Below are 26555 nucleotides of genomic sequence, written 5' to 3'. Positions count from 1 at the left end.
AAGACAGTATCTTGCGTTTTATAATTCGCAATCTAGATATTCAAGCAGAATACACAGCTATTAAAATTTGCGTTGTGTAATTATGGCCCGTGTTCTTTATTGTACAAAATTTGCTTATTTATGTTGGAACATGTCAAGATGAACACATATAATTTGAAATAAGTTATAAAGTGTTGAAATCTCGATATTAATTCAATGTATTTACACATACACGCGCGCACACACACACACACACACACACACACACACACACACACACACAAAATGATAAAAAGAATTTCTTTTCTCTCTTTTTAATAGACAAATTATATATATTTTAAATAAAAAATTATAAGTGTGTAATAAATATTATAATATTTACATATATACTACCGCATGTTTCCGAATATAACAAAAATGTTGCAATGTAATCTTTAAATTGTTGCTGTATATCTTGAAGTCGTAAGAGATAATATCATCATGACGTAAAGAGTATAAAATAATTTTTTTATATTGGGATTTCTCAAGACCCTATACGCGAATCGTTTTACGAAAAATAACGCGATGATTAGAGGATTAAAAGCTAGGAAAAATTATTAGGAAATCTAAAACGGCGATATTTGTGACGAATCAATTAATTAAATAGTTTACAAGATAACACTAGGCAACAAATTATGAAAAAACGTAGTTTTTAGTTGGAAATAGTTTTGAAAACTTTTTAATATACAAAAAAGTTGTCCTACGAAACAAACATAATATATAATTTTGTAAGCATAGAATAAAAATGCGTAGAATAAAAGTGTCATTTTTTATCATAATAATTTTATCATGATCATTTTATCACGATATTTTGAGTTTACCGGTTGATTCAGGTTATCAAATGAAAAGTAATGGGAGAGAGTAGGGGCAAGAGACAAGATTAATTAAGATTAATTAAGAGTATGAATGTTAAGTACATCAACATAAAAAAATTTGATGATATCAGAAAGACTTATGTACACAGGAATCACGTGAATGTGGGAGAAATGAGGATAAACAATTTTTCCGTTCAATGTAATCGTTATGCAACTTGTTCCATATAAATACCGTTGACAGATTCAATGATTCACAGTAAAGTGCAAATCATTAAATTTTCTAGTATTTAAAGAGAAGCAAAATGAAGATTGCCATACTTATCGCTTGTATGTTGGTAAGTACAAAGCAGCTAGTACATACAGAAAGAAACAATCTTTTATTGATGCTTTCGCAATTAACAGGATTTACATATTTTATGATAAATTTAAAAAAATTATAGTAATGTATATATTGCAAGTTTAATATTCTATAATTCCAGATATTACAGTTATAATGCTGTGTATTCTTCAATTAAAATCAATTAATTCTAAAAATTAGAGATCGTATCACTAACTCAACTTATATTTAATTGTATGTTTATTAGCTAATAATTATATACATATAATCGCTACTTCTCGTTTACGCACAGACACGCATACAATACCCGTTTATTTGATTTAATATTCTATATGATGTTTTATAACATTAATTTTAAAATTTTCATGTTCATGTATTTTCAATTAATTTTATTTTTTTTCATTACTTCTATATATATATATATATATATATATATATATATAGAAGTAATGAAAAAAAATAAAATTAATTGAAAATACATGAACATGAAAATTTTTCATATATATATATATATAAAATATATAATAAGAAATTTTGTTAATATCTCGTGTCAAATAAATTGTAATACCTATTTTAATAATGTAGATTTCATTATTTGCTTCTCATTATATCTCATATTGATATAAATTACACGAAAACAATTAGCCTTTTTTATCATTGTTATCAGAATTTAAAATACCTTCAAAGAACATTTTCGCATATTGTGTCATCCCAAAGTTATCAAAAGTCATTGTACGCGTTGATCTACGGTAGTCCTGATTATATTGAATAAAATATTTCAAATTAAGTTTATCGAAAAGTTTTTTCGAAAAGAATATTCAAAACACAGTTTTGTTTTCAGAGGTATAATTTTTTTTAAAATGTTTCTGGACTATTTAAAGACTACATTTTTTTATAAATAAAATTATTTATTTTTTTTCATTTAGATTTTTATAAATATACATAAGCATATATACAATGACCTATGATCATAGGATCGTTCAAAATCATTCCGGATAAAATTTTAAAATACAGTTAAAGTATTTATTATCGCGTAGCTTCTTTTTGACTTGGAAATTCGAAGACACGAACATTCCCGAATCTCAATGTAATTCCTAAATATATGAGATAAATAAACGAAAAAAAAAAAAAAAAACGTTAACAGTAAACAGTTATTTTTAGAGTATTTGATGAACATTTTTAATCATTTTTATTTTAAATTTTACCAGAAAATAATTACTCTTTTAAAAAATATAATATTTAAATATATATTTTTAAAAAATTTTAAATACCATTATTTCGGATTCCAGACAATAATTCATGCCGACAAAATCTTAACCGGAAAAAAGTTCATAGAAACATTAGTGGAATGTGAAAAACAAATTCCGAAAGTGCCGGGTTTGCAGGGTGAGTATCGATTATTGAGTAATAATATTCTAAAGATTGTAGTATAACACAGATCGTTACAAAATAATGTTTTTAATTGAAATATAATTCGCTTCTTTTGATGTACTTTAACTTTTTTTTTCGCTGAATTCTATCTGTTATTTGTTCCAATAATATGTAAATATATATATTATATTTCTATTATAATTATTTATTTAATGTTCAATTTATCGCATATCACTATGTTAAAATTATATCAAGCAATATTTTGAAGGAACAAAGAGAATCAATAAAAAAAATTTCTTGTTACAACTATACTTTCGAAAGTATGGCCAAGATATTAAAAAGATCGAAACATGTATAAAAAAGAGAAACAATGATGCGTACTGCTCACACAAAAACATGGATATGCTACAAATATTTTTCTAATATAAAAAAATATTTCAATTGTTTGTTTGTAATTTTAGTGGACCATAATGCTGGCGCAATTTACTGTGCGACGAAAAGAGTAGGCGGTGTACGTATATTTTATATATATGAATTTATAACAAATATTTCCTTTAAAATGCGATTTGTATTTCTTTTTTCCAATAAAATTATATATTGACAAATGTTGTCAAAATTATGATTTTGACGATATTACCGAAGATCTTATAGCTCATTACTTATTAAAAAAATTATTAACAAATAAAAATTCGGACATTCGAGTGTCTAAAAAAAGAACAAAAAAGTTATGATCGTGATGCAATGTGTTTTTGTAGAATTATCACATAAACTAATATATATATATAATATAATTTTTACATCATTATTTATTATTCATGAAAAATTATTTATTATTTATTAAATGCAAAATAAAAATACGTAAACAAAAAAGTATTAATTGTAAATATCTGGTTTACTAGTTAGAGGTCATCCAAGTCTCTGTCATGCACGGAAAGCATTCCTTCCTTATTTCTTTATTTATCTATTTTATTTATAACTTTTAAATAAAGAACAAACAATAGCTAAATTTTTTTGGATGTTAATCAGGATAGTAACTTTTGACAATATGCATGTACATCAATATTAAAAAATGAGCGATAAATTGCATAAAATGAATATTTGCTAAAAATAATTATTATTTTTGAAATTTCTTTTCTCAAGAAAAAGATAATGTTTTAATATGCTGAATTATATATATATATATATATATATATATATATATATATATATACATAATAATATATATATCGATTTTAGATCGACAACAAAGATGTACCGATTAAAGACGAAATTCTAAAGTACTGTGAAACTACCATATCCGATCCAGTCAAAGTTAAACAGTGCAAAGACATCTGTGACACATGCATAAATGAAGGTAACCAATACGTATAATATGTAAATTACGCGTATTTTATTATTATTACATATTTATTATGTCTGTCTGTCTGTCTCTCTCTCTCTCTCTCTCTCTCTCTCTCTCTTGATAAAAATAACTAATTACATTATTTTTATATATATTATTTTATACATATTATTTTAATTACATATACTCGTATATTATAAAGATAATCAATATATGAATCATATATGGATTTATTTCTCATATTTCTTAAAAAAAATAAATTTTTTTTGCTATGTTTACAAATATTTTACCGATACTAATTTAGTTTCTTGTATTTCCCATTTCATCATTAGCATATCTCTCAATACATCTGTATAATTATTTATCAAAACTTATTAAACTAATGCTTCAGCATCGGCTTATAATCCAATGTTTACACCTATCATAATAATATAATATATTTTTTTATTAAACGTATTAAATGTATTTAATTAATTTTTTTTCATGGAGAGAGAAAACATTAAAAAATTATAGAAATAATATTAAATAGATCATACAAAAATATTTTAAAAATAATAATTAGAAAAAGTTGAAAGATAATTCAAAACAAATTAATATAATTTATTGCAATAAAAATATAAATTTTCCGCATGCACATACACACATACGTACACAAATATATACATAAATATACACACATAATATCTATTTTTCGAAAATATAAGGCTATATATATATTTCAAATAATTCAAAATAATTTTATTAATCGTACAAAAGTTTATTTAATATCTATAAAAAATAATCATGATAAAATTGTGTCTATTATTATTATTTTTCTCAAAATATTAATATACTAGTATATAATATATAATATATAGTATATAAATTAATATACTAGTATATAATACATAGTATATAATATATATAATAAAATTTGAAAACATTCTTTTAATTTTTTTCAGCGTATAAGGATTCAGGAAGTAATCTCATGAGAACAATGAAAGCCATACAATGCGTAATATCGTACGATTTAATATCCCTCATCGATAAAGAATAAAAAAATATAAACAAAGTTTTCTTCATTTAACGCACTTCACCTAAATAACAGATTTTTTGGCCAATTTTGAGACACCTCCTTGAGCAAAAATATCGGCGAAAATCATCGCGTCATCGCGATCTTCTCTCTCCTTCTTATTTTTATTTTAAAGTTATGCTATCCTGATATTTTTGTAACAAAACAATCAATCCAAAATAGGAAAGAAATTCATAATACAAAAGAAATGTGTTTAATGCGTAGACATCTTGTATAACATCAATGGGAAATGACAACTAAATCTATTTCGATATTTCTTATTTTACGCTGATAAATCTTTCAGGGATTTCAGATATACGGCCTGTCAATTATTGTTAAATTGAAATTAATTTGTTGTATTAATAATTAAATAAATTATAGTATCCAATTCTTGTAGAATTTTTTCACAAATCCAATCGTTGTATTTTAATTCAATCGTATTGTAATGAAAGATAAAATTGTGATAAACTGTGTATTCGCGTTGACAGCATAGAATAATATATATATATCTATATTGGATTAAACGGAAAGTTCGACCCTTTTTTTCGGTCTTTATCTTATATTAGCAAAAAAACGAAACGAACTTTCCGTTCAACCTAATATACATAACATATGTATATGTCATCTGTTTTGTGGCACTGTGTAGTGGGGTTCTTTAACAATTCTCTCACATCACAAGCATACTATCGTTCACAAGAGCTATCGTTCTTAGTTTACAATTTATGATGGCTTGAACGAAGTTGTGTTCGGTGTTTGGACAACCTTTTTTAAAGTTCGGTTTTTTTATGGACAACCCTTATATATATATATATGATTTGAATTAATAAAATTAATAAGATAGATATTCCAATCCATACACACAATCGATATATTGCTAATTATACCAATCTAAATAATACGCCAAGATATTGATGCATAATATAAAACAACGTCTCTCTTTCGAAACTTAATATTAATATATATGTAGTGATTTAAAAATATATTTTATATTTCTATATTTCATACTTAACTTCTTCATTTTTTTAGATATATAATTATTTAAATAACATTTTCTTCGAAATAAGATAATATTTTATACATATTATTATACATGTATCTATCACCAAAAGCGTATAAAAGGAGAATGAGATGCAATTTTTTAATTCTGTGTCTTTCTTTCGGAAATGTTCATATAATCATTACGCTAATGATACGTGTCGCCCATAATGATTAAAGGTTTCGTAATCGATGTAGGTTATAAGTTAGATACAGTGATTCCCTCGGGCTACGTGTTCGAGATTCCCCTTTATTGGATATTGGGTCTTCCCGATCTCCCCTCTAATCTCGCTAACAATAACAATCTTTAATCAATTGTAATGTTACTACGTGCTGCTAATCGAATCTCGTATTATGTACTAGTTATCAAAAACAAATAATTTTCAAAATATATATTTATCTAAACTCTCTCTCTCTCTCTCTCTCTGTCTCTCTCTCTCTCTCTCTTTTATATATTATAAAAAAAATTAAAAGGACTTTCGGACTAATCTAATGTATGCTCTCCGAGAGAGATAAAATAATGAACACGAATTAGATATTGACATTCATATTAGAAATATTGACATTCATGACGGTTGTATTTTTAATCATGGATACTTTACAAAGGAATGTTTAGTGAGTAATGTATTTTTATTTTCTATTACAAGAAGAGGGAAGCATAAATGTAAAAATTTTTTACTTCCGATAAAAAAATTTTTGTAATATATATAAATGTTATTATATGAAATTTTCATATATATATATATATACAAACTTTAAATATCCACAGATTTTGTCTAAATATTATTATATATAAAGTTGTTTTTGTTAAATTGATTTATATATATATATATATATAAAATTGGGAATATTTAATATACAAATTAAGCATTATATAAAAACAGTTATATAATACAGTTACATTTAATATAGAAAATTTCCGCACACATAAGATACACTAAAGTCGACAATCATCTGTATGGAAGATATTATATGAATAAGGGTGGAATTTCTCACATATTAAGGATCTCCAGTTAGCTTCCGCAACTAAATATGGCGCAACATGTATATTGTATCTCTAATTAATCCCATTGTCAGCAACTGTTTGCGAACTAGCTTAACAATCACCTAATTTCCGGCCATCAGCGCCAGTAGTCGTGTTGTTCCATGAAGATGTCATTTGAAGTGAAACAGAGTCGCAATGTTTCTGGCAGATCTCAGACCCTAACCGTTCTCTAAATTATTCATTTAATGTATTATACGTTATCTTGTATCCTCTTTCTCTCTCTATCCCTTGCTTTTAATTATTACAAAAAAATATATATTTTGCATAAATTTGTTGTAAAATATTTTTTTATTTTATAATAAAAACGGATTTTTATAAATACATTTTTAGTACACGATTTATATATATTGCCAGTATAATCTCCCGCTCTAATCTGAAATTGTTGAGAAAAACTTAAACTTCCTTTATTGCAGGAATGTAATTTTGCGCTTGGTTCGCAAATTCGCGCGAACGAGACGCTGACGAATGGCGGAAATGGCGCGATGCGCGGGACTTGAAAATCTATTATCGACGGAATTAGCAGTGCCTCGGGGCACGTATTTCCCGGCGACGTGGGCACGCACCCTTTGTCTACCCGCTAACGATACGGGATGGTGGATAAGGGTGGAGTACACGGTCCCCTCGGCAAACATCAGACTCGCGTTAGCCGCTAGAAATCAGGGGGAGATATATCCGGAGAAATCCACCCGGGGGAATCTCCGTGTGCCGAGTTATATCGAGTTTCCGGATAATTCGATCGTCCACCTCTCTCGACTCACTTCTCGCGAATCTCTGTAGTCTACTTTTCCCGCAAATAATCGACATTTGTTTTTTTTTCTATTTTTATTTCTTCGTCCGGACTTATTTAAATTTCCAGGTTGTTAGAAAAGCAGAGGAGAATATATGTGTCCAGCGGGTGATATTTTTCCCCAGAGAGAATCTCGCGCGGATCATTCGCGACTATCGAAGTAAATTAATTGGACAAATAAATTGACAAGTAGACAAATAGAACAATATAAATCTTGAAACTGAAATTTTAAAAATTATAAGATATCGAAAAAGAAAAAAAAAAGAAAAAAGCTAAAATATATATTTGATACGTATCTACAATATTAACATCAGCTATATTTGATTCGCATTTGCCTTTAATTTACATATACTTAATATCTTCCTAAATCATTATTTTGATGACAAATTTACAGAAACTTCAATATTTTAAAAGCTCACTTTACGTTCTTAATTTTTTATCGATGACTTTTCGATATATTGGACGCGACGCTCTATGTTATATCGAGATCCAATGGTTTCTTTTGATCACCCAAAACTGTCAACGGCAGAAATAACCCATGGAGGACCCCATAAATTTCGGACAGACGATGTCTGGACCGATAGTTTCGCCAGATGAACTGCTTTTAGGCGTGCTTATGCGGGTGCGCATCCTATATAGTATGTACACAGGGGATGGTGGTGGTTCTCGTAGTCCATAGCCATCATGGCACAAGACTTGAAGCTTCCGCAATTCCCGGGAGCATCGTAGCTCAAACTTGTTCCCCGATTCTCCGCAGACGTCTACTATATTGAGAGAAATCCTCAAGGAATGGTATGTGCACAGTATTATTTTACATAAGATATTCACGGAGTTATATTCTTTCACTTTAATTAGCACTAAATATATTATAATATCACTAATGTATTTCTCAATAAATATATATTTACTTTATGTACACTTTTTCGGGGTTTTCTGTTTTTATATTTTTATATTTTATATTTTAAAATATTTAATTTTTTTTTTCCTATTATTGTGCCAATTTATGTATTATAATAATATAACAAATTTTTTTTTAAGACATTATAATTTATAATTGTCATAATTTTCGTAAGTTTAATTTAGAAATGAATTAAAAATCTTCCTAAAAATCTTCTTTACACAAATCGATTTATTTTATACAAAAGATAAAAGGAATGTACGTTATTTTGCTATTTTACGGCTCGATGAGAGAAATTGTAGCTCGTCGCAGGGAGGCAGTGTCGGAAAAAACAGGCGATAAACACAAGTTTTTATGTTATGGCGAAAATTGTATCTCCTTCCGAATGCACCTCGAACGATCTCGTCCGGTCTAATGCGAATCTAATGCCGCGATCGTACACCTGGAGCCGTCGACGAGGAGCTGCGGGTGGTGGAAAATTGCATTATATTTCCATGTCAAGATGTTGAAGGATGGAAGGGAGGGATGCAAAAGGAAGAGAGAGCGTGCATTAAAAACGGATTTGCTGTGCACTCTCGAAATTCACGTCGGCCGAGGTACACACCTCGTTTAATAGTTGGGGGGAATATCCGGAAATGACGTGTGCGCACCGCGAGACGAGAAAGAATACGCCATTACGCTTTCGTGTGTGTGTGGAGGGTATTATTAAATTCTTACCGCCGTTAAGAGCCGTTATTAAAAATGCTTGCGCGATGTCTCGGCTGAAGATTATTCCACCGTTAAAAATAGTAACATGTAAATATATAAAGTATAATAAATATAGACACTTATAAATTGGTAATTAAATTGTAATTATAAATATTGAATGATTTTTTTTTAACACCCTATATATGTTCAAACTATTGATAGAATTTATATAGTAGGAGACTACGTAATAATGTTAATAATTATTATTATTATATCGCGCGTAGAGGTTGGAAAGAGGAGTATTAATTATATCAGAGACTGATCGCATAAACGATGCTGGAAGAAATAGTGAGTTAGTTTACGAAGTCGTAACCAAAATAAAAACAACAAACTTCTACTTCCTCCCCCTCTTCCTCTCTTTCTTTCTTTTCCTATCTCTTGCTAAATCATATATTTTTTATTCTATATTTTTATTCTATACTTTAAATTATTTCAAGATATAATTTACAGTTAAATAATTCAATTAATAAATTTTAATTTAATGTGAAAAAAAAAATATATTTTTATACATTATATTTATTACTATATTACACACACGCGCGCGCGCGCACACATTTTACATTATATTATTTTTTGTATATTATTAATTATTAATATCTTTTTTTACTGTACACTAAGTTACACATATCAATTAAATTATTTAACTATAAATTATTCTGTCGTAAAATAATTTAGTATTGAAATGAATATTCTTCTCACTGTCATTACATCGAAGAGAGCTGATGGCTCACCGATCCGAGGCAAAGAGAAACTTTTAATCGAGAGTGTCGGCTAATAATAATTCAACCGCAAGTATCACAGAATTTCATTTCGATTCCGCGTCTCCTCATTTTCATCGTCCTCTTATCTCGAACTGTAAGTGACAGTAACGCGGGTTTAGTCCGGAAAGCTGCATATGATGTCGCTGATTAAAGTCCGCGAAACGCGTATATTACAAACGTCTCATTTTTTTTTAACAAAATTTAAGAGACTGCAAAAACAAATATATATAAATATTAGATCGAACTTTTTTAGAAAGCAATCAGAAAAAAATCAGAAGCTTCTTTCTCTCTACCACTAATTTATAAATTATTTTTCTATTTTTATTTTTTATTACAAAGCAAATTTTTAGTACATTCGTTTTACGATCATTGAAGATATTTTCTCCTTCTTCTTTTCAATAACAAATTTTTATGTAAATTGTGTAAAATAATAAAATTATTCGAGTTTCATTCTTTTTTAAATAAAAATAATCTTAAAATTATATTGACTTGTAAATCGATCACTTAGAAAAAATTTATTCGATAATTCCGTTTTTTTTTTTCTATCGGAATGTTAATTCTGCGATTTATAAAGCCCGTACTTGCAACGATCCAAAGAGCGCAAGAGTAAAACAATGGAAAACATGTCATACGTATCAGACCCATTTTTTTAAAAGCTCTTTCTCTTTCTTTTTTTTTTTCCTTGCGAGCCCGATGAAAACATTGGTTAACGCTAACACGAATTTGACGAACAAAAGTGTCGGGCGCCTGCCGGAAACGGAGAATGATATTTCCGAGAAAAAATGAAAGGGGGGCTCGATATCTCCGGTGGAGAGTGATAGGAAAAAAATTGGAAATTTCATTCGCGCAAACCATCGCGTCTCGTCGCTCATCCGTCCGTCCCCGTCCGTCCGTCCGTCCGTCCGTTCGTCCGTTCAGCTAATTTGCATATATACGCGAGCGTTTTTTATCGATGTACAATCGTATAAATTAGAGATCCGATACTGATCATTCCCGTCATATTTTCCATCGTGCATCGACACGTGATACGTGCTGAAAAGCGCAGTATGAAATATCTCTATGAAATATGTAAATAAATGTTAAAAGAACGAAACTTTGATTAATCCGAGAAAAAAATGGACATAAGATCATATATGGCTATATATAATATTCGAAATTTGACGCAGTTGTATATATGCATATATCTTATATAATTACTTAAATTCATTTTTTCTGAGACTGAGATTTCTTTTTCGTTGGCAATAATTTTCATGAGACAAAATGTATTTATATATACCCATAAATACATATATATATATATGTATAATAAATATATATATATATATGTATATGTATATATATATATAAATACAACAAATCAATGACTTGATGATGACACAAATGATGTTCCTTAAATAAAAATTTAATTTATTACTTTTACATTTTTAATAACTTTTAATATTATAGTCAACTTTTAATATCATAATTAACTTTTATCAATTAATTTCTATTTTAGTAATTAATCAGTTTAATTTTAATGTCACATATTAATAGTTAATATATATTATACATACTATAAACTACTATTACATATTATAATTTCTATTAAATATCATGCAGAAAAGTTGTTATGTAAATATAATAATATTTCATTGCAATTAATTATTATTATCATTATTATCTATAATCGTTATCTATAATCGTATTAATTAATTATTAAATATATTATTATTATAATTGATATGATAGGCAGAACGAAAAATTGGTGTGTCTCAAGACAAAATGGCGTGAGTAATCTTTGCGGCAAAGTATATAAATGAGAGCAGACATTAAACGTCTCTCGTCATTTTTTTACACGATATAAAGCAGCAGCCGAGTGATGCTTTTTCTGCATCGATTATAATATATTGAAAGTGATGCAAACTAACATCGCGACGAACAATTTATATCGCAAGAGACGTACAATTTGGGAAGACGAAAAGAAGAGAATGCACTTCTTGAAGAAAGTCATAACAGTTTATTACGAACGAGTCTTCGGATGAGATTAATAATAAATGCACAAACGCTCCCTCGTAACTTTTTTTGAAAAAGTCAAGGACACATTTTTGTAAAAAAATGCAAAGTATATAATTAAAAAACTTTATAACATTTGTTTGCAACGATATATTTAATAAAACATCATAAAGATTAAACATTTTTAAAAGCGTTTAATGGACACTCTCTTTTATTCTTCCTCAAAAAATATATTTATATTAGATATATAATACACATTAAACACTTAAAAACTCAAAACAATATATAGTATATATCAAAAAGTATTAAAAATGTTAAAAATTAATGTTAAAAAATTAAATATATATTTTTAAATATATTTAAAAATATGTGTATCTCTCTCCCTCTCGAAAAACATAAGAAATGCATTTTCGTAAAAATGCAAAAACATAAAATTCTATAATTTTGTTGCGTAAAATAATTTGTTGCATAATATAGGAAACAATAATATTATAAAATATTCTGCAAGATTTTTACTATTTTTCTATTACAATGCTAGGTATATGTTTCGTAATTCAATAAATTAATTAAGTACTTCAAGTATGAAATCGTTTTAAGACCAAATGGTATGTGAATTAATATTGTATATATGCAAAATTAGTATCGTCGCTAACAAACGACCTAATTCGTAACATGTGTTCGAAATTAGTGTCATAATATTATGCATAATTGCTCTTCGAGTTGCCAGCTGTAAGCCGTTTCAGCGTTCCCTCATATCAGCCCTGTAAAATTACAGACAACGCTTCTATCGCAGAATATGTAATAAAAATGCACATGATTTATACTTTATGTGTCAATAATAGCAATTTGTAAATGACAATAAAATAATATTTTGATATATAAATGTGATGTGTATTGTCACTAAATTACGATTTCAAAATTCTTTCATACAATAATTAAAATTAATATATATTTCCTCACTTAAAATACCAATATAACGTATATATTTCAATATATGCAATTGACGAATCGATAAATATGATTGTGAAGTTAATTTATATATGACGTATGTTGACAACGTGCAAAGAGAGAGAGAGAGAGAAAGAAAGAAATATCTATTTAAATTCATCTATTTTAATATTTCTCTGTAATTAATACTGTTTATTTTAATCAGTATTAAAAAATTAAAAAAACTATGGGAAGATTTTTGCGCATTTAATTATAAAAATTTTAAATGTGTGTTAAATTTAATTAATCTTTGATTACAATTTTATTTAAAAAAAATAATATTAAATAAGAATCAATATCAATATTTTTTTAATTTTTATACGTACGTATCTATTTTTTTATTAATTTCACTATATAATACAATTAATGAGAATGACATGACAATCAAATTAATGATGATCTAAAGCCCGATTTTGTAAACAACTTGTTTAAATTGTTAAACAAAACACGCGTAATCATTTCAAATCGCAGTTAATCATGTTTGTCGATATGAAGCTCAAGTTATGCCAAGTTTCAAACTTTTGAGTTCGAACCCTTCCCAAGCCCTATTGAAATTTTGCGTCCTTTCAGGAAGACATCGTCCATCTTCTCTTTCGAGTGAATAGGAGGACGCACTCCAGATGTTAAATCTTCAAGTTTAACCCATGTATATGTACATATATATAATATATATATATATATATATATATATATATATATATACATACATATATACGTACATATATATACACACCCACACATACGCAATATACGAGTGTATATGAATCCAAAAATCTATATCTATATGCATCTGTCTCTTATATAAACAGTTCATATAACTGGTGATCGCCAGTAATGAGAAATAAAATATTAAAATTATTTTTTAAAGAAGAAACGAGAGAAAAAAAGAAATAATAAAAAAATTTCATTATTACAACAAATAATATTTAACATAATTTTTATACTATATAATTGTATGAAGCAATAAGTATTTCACTATAGATCTGTAAGTGGCCTCTTTTCTTCAAATTTTTTTTTTTTATTATTAATTACAAACAATTAAAATTTGCAATAAAACTGCAAATTAATGAAATTAATTTATAGCGAATATAGATGATTTAATAGATATTTGGCCACCCGGTACACAATGCCTAGTATTCTATATAACATCTCAGATATTGTAAGCGCGGTCTCTCATACATCACGAGAAGGATTCTACGCGATATGAAAATTATTCGCGCGAGATTTTCCCCATAAATTACGTGAATTAATTTCATTTAATCTCCACCGCATGTGGCAAGAATGGTTAATATGTTCTCCGTATCATATATAACGCGAATTTTTCCAAAATATATATTGTATATTACAATAAGACACTCGTATTTATCCTTCGTAAGCATATTTAACGTATATATAAAATATATACATATATATGTATTGAAAATATTTCTGTATTATATATACTTAAATATCTATTATATGTTAATAGTATAATTATATATATATATATATATAACTCTCTCCCTTTCAAATCTTAATTTTTTCATATTATTTTATATATAATGCTTGACTTTGATTTGAGTTGTGATATAAAATTAGAGAAATATAAAACTCATCATCAAATAATTTTTATAATAAAAACTCAAAGATAATACGTTTAATAAAGAGAGAAAGACAAGGATATAGACATCTAGAATGTTCAAATTTAAATATTTAAAAAAATATATGTATTTTTATTTATTTATATATATTATACTGTGTATAAAGTTTAAAAAGATTAATAGAAAAAGTGATCTATGTTATTTATTTAATAATATTTAAAATATAATATATATATATATATCTTTTTGTATACGCGCATAAATAGTAACCCACATAAAAACACATAAAAATTTTTTTTTCTTGTTTATATATTTATTATATACATGCGATTATTATGCTACTAAATTAATCGTTTTCTAAATTGGAAGAATAGCACACGTTCAAGAGAGATTTTGTCATCGATTGATCTCGGATTTGGAACAAACGATGCGCGGTCGCACTTGACCTCGTCGAGAAAAGACCGAAGGAAAAAAAGGAAGATAAACTTACCGTTCGTAGGAATCCGGAGTCGTGCAGAGCTCGCTCAGCATGCAGTCCAAATCGGTCGCCAAGGAATTAAGCAACTGAAAGACAGATATAAGGAGGTCAGCGAGAAGATTACAAAGATACGTATGGCGATAAGTCAATATTCTATCAATAATCTCTATGATCGATCAATAATCGTTGTCGTTGATATAAAGTTGAAATTAATAAGATTTGAAATTGACATGGTGTTTGAAATCAGCATATTGAGCTTTCGATATTAAATAATATAATAATAATTAAAAATAAGAAGTTAAATTAAAGAGAAACTAGTTTTTAATTAGAAAAAAAATTTTAATTTGAATTGTGTTATTGAGATATTAATTTTAATTTGTGTATGCCTAAGATTAAAATTTATTTCCCAAACAAATGCAATTTACGCCTTAGATTCGCGAAAATTTTTCTGTAAGATTCCGCAATTAATATTATAAAAACTTTAGAAATTTAATGTCACCTTTTTTCACCTTAAAAGATACATTATAAAATTGACTAAATTAAATCTTTTTCAAATTATTATACTAGTAATAATTCACAGTTTTAAACTTCTTCCATAAAAAGTTTATTTTGTGTATGTGTGTAAAAAAATTATTTGCCATTATTATTAAATTATATTATTATATTGTCATTATCACTGACTATAATTTTATTATAAATATGATATTTTAAGACATTCTGTATAAAATGTGGCACCGCGAGACGGTAATCGTGGCAATAATGGTCGTCGCGAGATTTTTTAGCGTGTTTCTCTGTCGCCGGTATCGGTATAGTAAACTGTTCCTGTATTTGCATTACGTAGACGAAAATCGGAAGGCCGGAAAATTAGAAGGTTTCCGTTCGTGAGCACTTTCGTAGAGTCAATATTGAGCGTTATAGGGGAAGAAGCGATCCCCGATAAAGCTTCCGTGATGGCACGTGAGCAGAAAAATTGTACATCTGTATGTACAGTTGAAGCTCCGTATTTTCGCGCATTCTTTCATTCGGCGGATAAAAGTATTTTTTTACATTTGTGAGCCCATATAATTCGTTTATTTATGAAGGAAAAACGCTATCTTCTTTATTCGCACACACACACACACACACACACGATATTATATATTCTAAATATATTATATCTGAAAAAATTAATATATACGTATATACCTAAAATATATAAATAATTGGATAAAAATAATATGTAAAATTTAATAGAGAGATATATATATAATATCTTAAGAATATAATGTTATTTCAAAAATAAAATTATCTTTAGAAAAAAAAAAACAATTTAAAAATAATAAAAAGAAAATAAATATATACCGCGATAATACAAGAGAAAAAGAAATATAAAAAATTAACAAATATTATCTAAAAGGGGATATTTTTTCGGTCTATGCGCCCCTTTCTTTTATCGCAGCTGCAAATGCCGCGGTCATTAGCGAACCACAATCATCAACACACCCTGACTCGCATAAATACAAGCACGTACTTGCGGTACATGGGAATGCGTGAGCGCAATTTAAATACATGTTTTCCTCCCTCTAGAGAGACGAGAGTTATAACGTACGAAACGTAGCTGGAAGGGTCATCGTGAAAATGTAATTGCACAATCCAGCACCACCGATCATATCCCAGATCCCGATCCCTCCCGTCTCCCCTATCGACAGATAGAACGAACCGCAATCTATCAATGCGAGCATCGACTCCCGTTCGTGGGGAGTGCTACTGTCATGTCACTCGTATTTACGAACTTGTGCTTCTAAAATTTTCACAACGACACGTTCAATGGACAACCAGACCACACGACGCCGCCGGAACTCGGATCTTTATTCTTGCAAAACCTTCTAAAATATTGCCGAGAGTAGCGCAAAACTGTTTTTACAGATCTCTCGAAAAACATGCTGTTGTATTTTAATTTTTCATCAGTTCAGTTTCTATAGTGTTATTATATATACATTGTATTAATTTATATTGTTATTATGTTTGAGAGATTTTAATCATTATTATATAGTACAATATACTACAACATACAATATACAATATCATTATTATATACTTAAATATTTTTTTATTTGCGCTATATTAACAAATATGTATATTTCAATAATAATTATATATCTAATATATTCAATATCTTTTAATGGTATATTATAATATGTATATACAATACTTTTAATTTAATGCTTCCATTATTCAAAGGTAAAAAAATGTATAAGTTTAATTTTCATAATTGTTCGAAATATAGTAATCAATATTATTTTTTTCTTCATGTAAGTCGTTTACCTTTCACAATTATTGATTAGGTTATGGAGAGTTGTTAAAATTCCAAACACGATTACTTTCCTCGTCGAGCGTATCAATAAAAAAACTAACGAAAGATAGTGCATCGTGAGTCGGAAGAATTTGACAAATCGTGACCACGTGGCGTACTCGTGGCATGAGTCAGCGGAGCGCGAAACCTCATAAAATCGGCGAAACGGCCGAGTATTCCTTGGCTGTCGAACTTGAAGCTCTCGCTGGAAAACGATAGATTCGCGAGACGTGCCGAGGAAGCACAGTACCGAGGAAACCTTTCATCGATCCGAAGAAGCGTAAACTGTTTAAGCCATCGGAATCCATAAAAATGATGGCCATGACATCGGTGAAAAAAAAAAAAGTAAAGATTGATCGCGGCGATTCGTTTAATTTTAATTAAAGAGAGAGAGAGAGAGAGAGAGAGAGAGAGAGAGAGAGAGAGAGAGACAAGAGATTAATATATTGCCTTTATTTAATTATCTTAAAATAATATTATAGGCTATGCTGGTAAAGTGAAGAGACGATACGGAATTCAGACATCATTCCGACCACTGGCTGATTTAATTAAACAAACGACGCGATATCGAATTAAACGTATCCGCCGTCGTTACGCAACGTGTTGCTTGCTCCGCTTCAGCTTCAGCAAGCAACAGCGGCCGCGACGAGTGCTGATTGGATCTAATCCGTTTAATTCGGGGAATGAGTTTCAGTGGACCATTTTAATCCGAGAGAGTCCGTTTGCGTCGCGTTTCTGCTCTCGTTCGCTTGCATCGAGTGCTCTTCTTAATCTTCAGGCCTCGAGAGCGCTTCAGGCACGCCATCGCGATATTGAACAGCCTTTTACATTCGTTCCTTAATGATCGTAGTCGGAAACTTGAGAGTTCAATTTAACGAGAATGTTGCAATTGTTCAAGAGAAGTTTCTCTACTTCAGTTTTCCACTCGAAGTCAATTTTGAAAGATGAAAAACGATGAACAAAGATGTGAAATTTGAAGAAGAATTTCTTGGGAAGAAAATTATTAACGTACTCGCGGATATATTTCGAAAACCGATATAATATTTTACAAAAACAGAAAGAAAAAGAGAGATATTATGTATTCTATAAAATACGAAAATATTCTATTCAGAACATCTCAAAAAATTTTTTTCAAGTTTAGTTCTTTATTTAAAAAGTAATGAGTTATAAAGAAATATTTAGAAATTTTGAAACAAAAAATATTATATGATAAATATTATCCTAAAAAAATATCCAAAGAAAAATAAAATATAGTCTGTGAAATATAACAAAAAAATATCGTTACTTATGTAGTCACAAAAAAACTTTTTTTATTTTAATTTAAATTATCTAAAATCGGACATCAGAATGTTAAGAAAAAAATTTCAATGACGGAATATATAATATACAATATATATCCTTCTTGAATATTTGGGTGGTAAAAAAATATTTTGTAAAAAATATATATTTAAAACGTAAAAAAAAGAAAAAAAGTCATTTATATAAAAAATATATGAATTTTAAATACAATAAATAAAGAGATATATTTTATTTTTTAAATGACAGAGCTTTTTCTCGCTGCATTTACAAGGCAACTTTTCTTTCCATGCATAACGTGTATCTTTTTAAATTCAGCGAAAAATCCCGCACTTATCGCACCTTTATTACTCGTCCCATATACGAGACTAATCTCGTATCTATGAATGTATATGTGTACACACACACACACGCGCGCGCGCGCGTATTTCCGTGTCACCTATTTCACTGAATGTTTGCGAATACGTGGAAGAACAACGGTGATTAGGCACAACACGCGGCGACGACATACGGACGACAATTAAACGGGTTTCCGACTGCTACTTGTTATCATATGGTGGACGACGCGCCGACCGCATAATGCACACGCAGGAACATGCTAATGCAAAGGCATGCTGAGTAACAACACGAACGCACCAATGAATAGAAAGGCAGGCCAAATAAACGAATCGAAGGTTTGCGTCTGACTAGCACGACATGTGTCCACCGCAAAAGTCCAGTGTCCACTGTTGTAAGAATGCGTTTAATAGGATCGCGCCAGCGGGAAAAGAAGATACAGGGTGTCTCGAAGAAAAACAAACGTTTAATCTTTTGTAAAAAAAAATATTAAAATACTCTATAATATATATATCTCTTGAGCATTTGGATGACAAAAAATGTTTTGAAAAAGATATATATTTAAAATATATATAAAAAAAAGAAAAGATGTTTATACGTATAAAACATATATGAATACAATATATATATATATATATATATATATATATATATATATATATATATGTGTGTATATATAATTAAATTTCTATGATATCACTTTGATATCTACAAAGATAATTTCAAAGCTCTTAGATTAATCCGATAATTTTTATAAAAACGAAAAAAAGATTAAAAATATTATTTAAAATAAAATTTATTTCTTTAAAATATTTATATAATATTAATTCATTACTTATTTAATGCATTTATGTAAGAAGTGTAATTTCTGTAAATGTGATTTTGTATAAATGATGGATTATTCGATTAGTTTGAAATCGATATTTCCACAACAAAAATATGACATTTGAGTAATTGATAGTTGAAAATAAACGGTAATTTTCTGACTTTTATACATGCAAATAAATAAGAAAAATACATTCTTCAATTAATTCAATTGTATACTTCGACAGAATTTTAATTAAAAAATTCTGGAGATTTGGCAAAAAAAATGAAAAAATTATCAAATTGGTTAAAAACCTGCCATTAAAGTATTGCTGGAATGCTCTGTATATATATATCTCCATATATTTTTTCTTCATTCATATTTTTTGCATATATTTTTCATTATTATGCTCAATATTAATTAATTCAATTATTTTTCGTGCCCCTAAATTTATTTCTTCTTGCAAAACACAATTACCATCATTCCTCATTTAATTTCAGCAGCGCAATTAAAATTAACACTAATTAACAGAGAGAGAGAGAGAGAGAGAGAGAGAGAGAGAGAGAGAGAGAGACCGAAAACGAAAGAAAAGAAGAGGCAAGCCAGGCATGCGCGCGATAAATGCGACTGCATTTATCGCGTGCGAAACGTGACTCATCGCGAATTGTCTGGACGATCACGCGTTTTATCATAGTGCAGTCTGACTGTCGATTTCACCTGTGCATGCCGTTACTATCGGAACACACTATGTATTGTACAAGAACGACAGCTGCGGCCGATTGGCCGCGTTACGTGTTCTCCTCCGCTGGCCAGTTGCGGGGTGATAAGGCCACTGTAAGATATATGTACGCGTGTATGCGTATCTCTATTGCGTGTGTGTACGACCTACACGTGCAGATGAAGACATCGATAGACGCCGGAAAGGGTGTAAGTAAAACGGATGCGGCCCGGCGACGTGTCAAATAAATAAAGGCGTCTACTCGCGAGCTGAGACGCACACACACGTGTGATTGGATACTCAAGTAACATGACTATTTGTATCAATAAAATTTCATGCAATTGTGTACTGTGACAAATGAAACAAAATAAATAAAAAGATTAAAAGAAGAATGTAGATATATAATATAAAAATATAAATAAGAGATAAAAGGAGAGAAATAAAAGTAAAATAAGTAGAAAGAAAAATAAAATAAAATAAAAAATAAATATAATATAAAATAAATAATATAATATATATAAATATAAAATATATAATGTTGATATATAATATTTTCTATCGTCAAATAAACAGAGTTATTTTAAATAGTTAACTGTAATACAGTTCATACCTGCATTTATTTTTTTACATGAATTATGATTATTTCTAATATTTATCCTTATTTTTCGAAATCAACATTATTAGCTTAAATTTTTTGCTACTAAATAACATTTGTTCTGATAACAATAGAATTGTCCCTTGCATTCTATTGTAATATGCCATTGGCGAGTTTAACGCATTACACGGTAATCTTACTAGGATTAAGATATCAAGCCTTCCACCTTTTCATTGCTACACGCGTATTCGTATATGATGGCAATTGTAACAAATAATTCATATATTCTATAAAAGACAAAGGAACAAAGAGAATTAAAATAAGAAAAGAAGAGAAAGAGCAAAAAAAATTGTAGTTTTTATTTAAAAATTATTAAATTATTTATTTGTAGCGAAAGAAATTGCGTATATCTTTAATATATTATTATAATAAATATATTTTTGATCAATTATCTATCAATATATTTTATTTAAAAATACTCAATTATATAATAAAATATATTCATATATTCATATAATAAAATATGTTCATATTATAATAAAAGTACAAAATAATTAATTTTTTTAATGTAAAAGAGAAAATAATGTATAATATAAGTACGCGATGCAACTGCAACGGCTCATCGTCAATGACAAATATACACACACACACACACATAGACACACATATATACACACAATTCATCCAATCCATATAAATGAAGTAACCGAATCCTTGGCGAAACATCCCGAAAAGGCAATCCATCGCGTCACCAGAGAGCAGGCGAAGAAAAAGAAGATTCGACACGAACGCATCCCCGCACGCATAAGCATGCATCACACACGATACGTAATCATATATACGAGGCGACTATAAATAACTGTCGAAACGCGCTGCGTGATGATAAACCCGGTTTGCATTTCCGATAGCGATCGTCGCTTCCTCTGTGACTCGAAAATATTGTATAAGTATGTGTAAGATGACATTTTTCACGAACGAAGCGTGCAGTTTCACTTTGCTGCGATTATCATTGCACTTATCATCCCCGAATCATGCATTTTTGACGCAAAAAAAGAAAGATCGCAGAAAATTTATTATTTATATTTCGCTTAATAAAACAACAAAATATTCTTTTGCGTTAATTTGTATTATTATATATTTCTCAAGCAAAAAATAATTAATCTCTTAAACAATCTCGTAAATAATTTTTATCTGAATTAATCTCTTTCCACGGGAAATTATTTAATTAATATTTAATATAATGAAATATATATATATATATATATATATAATCATTTCTCGTTTATTTTATTCATTAGTTATTCAAACATATATTTGCAATATAAAGTGAAAAAAATTTTGAAATTTGTAACAAAGAGATCAGCGATTTTACACAATCTCGTAATTCACGATAGATGGGAATAGTGTGAGATATTCAAAGATATTTTAAAATATATCCCCAATGAAAACAGCTCGATGTTCTTTCGATTAAGAAGGAGAACCTTGTCCTCGGAGAAAAAAATTTTTCGAAGTTGCTCTTTTTAAAAATTATTCTTTCTGTTTCTTTTTTTTCTTCGCTATTAATTTTTATTATTCCACTGAAGCAGCAAGTCTCGACGCATCATACAGATGGAAAGAACACCATCGCCGCACAAACTTCAATATCACCAACTATTTATATCGTCTCGTACGATATTAAAAAGTCGCGACTCGCCTGCGAGGGAGGAATCCTTCGAGAAATTTCATTCGTCTACGAAGTCGGCAAAAAAAGAAAATAGAGATGATCCTCCCACACCTCGTTCCGCATCTGTTTACCTTTAATCTCGCCCAGAATTCGAGTGACAGAGGTAATCGTCTAGTAACATCTTCCGCGGTTATATCAAATAACGAGTTTCACTTTGTCGCACATATCGTGTAAAGAAACTTCAATGTATTTGTATTGAACGGTTAAAATTTATATTATTATTATATTAGAATTTTATGTATTTATAGTATACTGTACACATACGCACACACATATATATAGAACTTATATACAATACATATAACGTATTACAATAGTACTAATTATAGTAAGTTAAAAGAGTAATTTTATATACCAAATGTTATAGAGTGCTGCGTTAATATATCATCACAATACTATTTAACGCGCGTTTCGTAGGTGACTGAACTTAAACATAAATGTGCAGGCACTGACTGTCTGGCAATCAATACTCGGCTGCCAGTAGTAACTAGTTCAATTGCTATAGCAACATCTGATCAAAACAGAAGACACGTAGTTAGAGAGCGGCATGCTAATAATAATGCGAAAGGAGAAAGGGAGAGAAAGAATGGGATTCCGCCGATCAAAACTCGAATTGTTTTTTCTATCATCCCATATATAACTTCACAGCGCGTAAAAAATATTGTATATTTTTTTTTCTTTAAATTTTATTTAGTAAATATGCGTTTAAATAATTATTGAGAGAGTAAGATAAATGAGAAAACATTTTATCAATATATGATTTAGCATAATAAATTTAATTAAATCAAATAAATAATATTTTTGTCGTAAAAAGAGATTAATTCAGATAGAAATTTTTTAAAAGATTGATATAACAAGAAAATGAGAAGGTAAATGTATACTTTCGTTTGATTTCGATTAATGCGAAGACCATTATGCATAATATATAATATATTCCACTTCTTACTACATATATAAATATTTTTATCTTAAATATTTTTCATACCAATAAGATAAATTTATAATAAGGCATTTCAGTATTACAAAACTGAGGCAGGCGATTCGGTCAAGAGGGAGGAACGCGAGAAAGTGAATCTCGTTGCAATAAATCTCGTCTTCAATCAACTTAAAACGATGTTAAATTATTTGAAAGAGCCGACACGCGCGGCAATGCTAAAAGTCGAATGAAACCTCCAAAATGTACGACGGTGCTTTCTTCAAATTATTTTTACTATACAGAAGCGCGCCTTTAAGTCGACGACTTAAAGGAGACCAACCACCCCCCGAATACCAGATACGATCAACTGTTGCAAAATTAAGCCATAATTAAAGAGGCTCCTGTAGAATTGCTATGCAACGTGCTTTTCTCTCTCTTTGTATGACGTCTTTAAAAATATTTAAAAAATACATAAAAAAGAATATATATAAGTAAATTAAGATATTTTGATAATCATGAAAAATAAAAATATTAATATCAAATATTTAAATAAATTTAGGAATTGTGCAAATTTTTAGTATAAGATATAATTTGATTAAATCAAGAAATAAATAATCTTAATTATTATAAAATTGATCAAATAAAATTTACAGCGACAAAAAATAGAAGCATTATTACAAGTATTAAAATAATAAAATTACATATGTAATTGGTATGATAAGAACTCCATTTGTTTTATTAAATGTATGATAAATATGTACTGATTAAATATCTCAAACTCTTCTTCAAACTTTTTCTTAAAATACGAATTATCGATTGATTCATAAAACAAACTTTGCATGTTTATATAAATGTTATTTTTTATACTGAATCTACAGTTTTATTTTTGTGACCGTATCAATGAAAATTAACTGCGATTTCGATAACGGTAGCTACAATCAAGCTTTCGTTTTTCGAAAGATACACACATATATATATATCCTCCACTTGGAAAATATCCACAATTATCCTCGAATATGAAGTGGACTGTCTGCGCGATTATGCCTAAGCACGACGAGGTCCGTTCCATCATCGCCATCCCCCTCGCCGACCCTCGTATTAGCAACCACCCCATTGTTCCGACAGCTTAAAAACGCTTTAAACTCGGCGCGCGGATAAGAACAGATGGTCCCCGCCCGTGTAAGCTATGCGTAAGTTAATGCTCCACTGAATATTCACGAGTAGTTTTGTAGTGTGTGGCCTCCCACCCAACTTCCATATGTATCTAGCATATGTATGGGAATCTGCATGATAAGTAAATTTTGGGCTATCCATTATTTGCTGTCTTGTGTTTAGATTGTATTCATAATTTTGTATATCAAATTGTAAATATAATTGTAATATAAAAACGTTCTATTATATAAAATATATATAAATATATGTGTATGTATGTGCGTCTTATAATATTTTTATAATTAAAATACATATATATATATATACATAAAGATATTTTTAAAAATATTTATATATCCAAATGCTCGGATTATTTTCATCACTAAAGCAATTCCTAGAAAGCAAAATGGATTCTTACGAAGCGATGTAGCATATTTGAACGATCTATCACAGGTTTTGAAAACTACCCAGGGACCGGAAATGAAAAGGAAACATCGCGAACATTAATTTTACAAAGACGCGATATCTCACCCTCGATGCATGACGACATTTGCATTAAAGACAGGATTTCATCAACGGGCCAACCCCCGGGCATCACGATGACACTTTTCTTTTCGCCCCTAGGACACTTCAACCCCTTCCACTTTTTATGTATACCGTCATTTACAATATTTCCTCTATATTGATGTTCAATATTTGTATATCTTGAAAATACTATAAAAAAAAAATATAAGATACGTTATTTGCCACATTGTATTTCATATCTCTATCATATCTAATTTAATCTATCATATTCCTAAAGATTATTGAGATAATTTATATTATAAATAGATACTATATATGTCAATTTTAAAAATGCAATAAACTTATCCTTAATTATTTTAAATATTAATAAATTAATATTAAATGTAATATTAAATTACTAACAAAAAATTAATAGTAGTAAAACTCCAGAAAAGAGGAAACAATCAACCTTGACAATATAACAATCAAGATCAAGATCAATGGAGTTGGATCCCCTTTTCTAGAGTTTTAAATTTAATCCACAAAAAAAATTTTGTTTTATTTACTTAAAAAAAAATGATCCTGAATATTTATATATTGATAAAATAATCTCTATATATAACCAAAATAAAAGTATGAAATCATTTAGAAGATATAACCGTATTTATGAAAATCTGTGATTAAAAGTATCTTTTTATCTCAAAGCTTGATATCTCATGTTTTGATATGTTTTTTCTTATTTTTAATTTTTTGCCATTTCCTGCTTACGTAAAATCGCAACCACGAGGAATTTTCACAGCGAGGATGTCGAATCTTAAATTCTCGGCTCGTGTTCGAGGAAAAAAAATATAGGGAGATATAAAAAATAGAAATAACGCACGCATAGGTAATCAAAGCGAAGTTTTTCCAGGCTCGCCGAAAATTTCCGTGCGAC

At 28.7% G+C, this 26555-nt stretch overlaps 2 protein-coding genes across 6 annotated transcripts in view; one reads left to right on the top strand and one right to left on the bottom strand.

The window, feature by feature from the left end:
* The window catches only part of LOC138942829 (venom allergen 4-like), a 35534-nt gene extending 30400 nt beyond the window's left edge, over nucleotides 1-5134 (top strand). The window contains exons 2-5 of the mRNA XM_070313302.1: nucleotides 2460-2556; nucleotides 3003-3052; nucleotides 3778-3895; nucleotides 4825-5134. Of these exons, the coding sequence (XP_070169403.1) occupies nucleotides 2460-2556; nucleotides 3003-3052; nucleotides 3778-3895; nucleotides 4825-4919 (360 nt within the window). The 3' untranslated portion in view covers nucleotides 4920-5134. The remainder of the gene's footprint in view (nucleotides 1-2459; nucleotides 2557-3002; nucleotides 3053-3777; nucleotides 3896-4824) is intronic.
* Nucleotides 1-26555, bottom strand: part of Spri (Src homology 2 domain-containing protein sprint) — a 140034-nt gene that overhangs the window by 63490 nt on the left and 49989 nt on the right. For 3 of the 5 annotated variants that reach the window (XM_070313224.1, XM_070313210.1, XM_070313218.1), the window contains exon 3: nucleotides 15257-15330. In XM_070313224.1, coding sequence (XP_070169325.1) covers nucleotides 15257-15330 — 74 coding nt within the window. Of the gene's footprint in view, nucleotides 1-15256; nucleotides 15331-19214; nucleotides 19604-23404; nucleotides 23483-26555 lie in introns of those variants that run through there. The other 2 variants (XM_070313261.1, XM_070313256.1) reach the window with 2 other exon arrangements.

The sequence above is a fragment of the Polyergus mexicanus genome, unplaced genomic scaffold, assembly GCF_030449975.1.
Source record: "Polyergus mexicanus isolate NDT 795.1 unplaced genomic scaffold, iyPolMexi1.0 SCAF_2, whole genome shotgun sequence".
Lineage (NCBI taxonomy): Eukaryota > Metazoa > Arthropoda > Insecta > Hymenoptera > Formicidae > Polyergus > Polyergus mexicanus.
The sequence above is the reverse complement of the archived record's forward strand: the minus strand, read 5'-3'. Positions and strand labels throughout refer to the sequence as shown.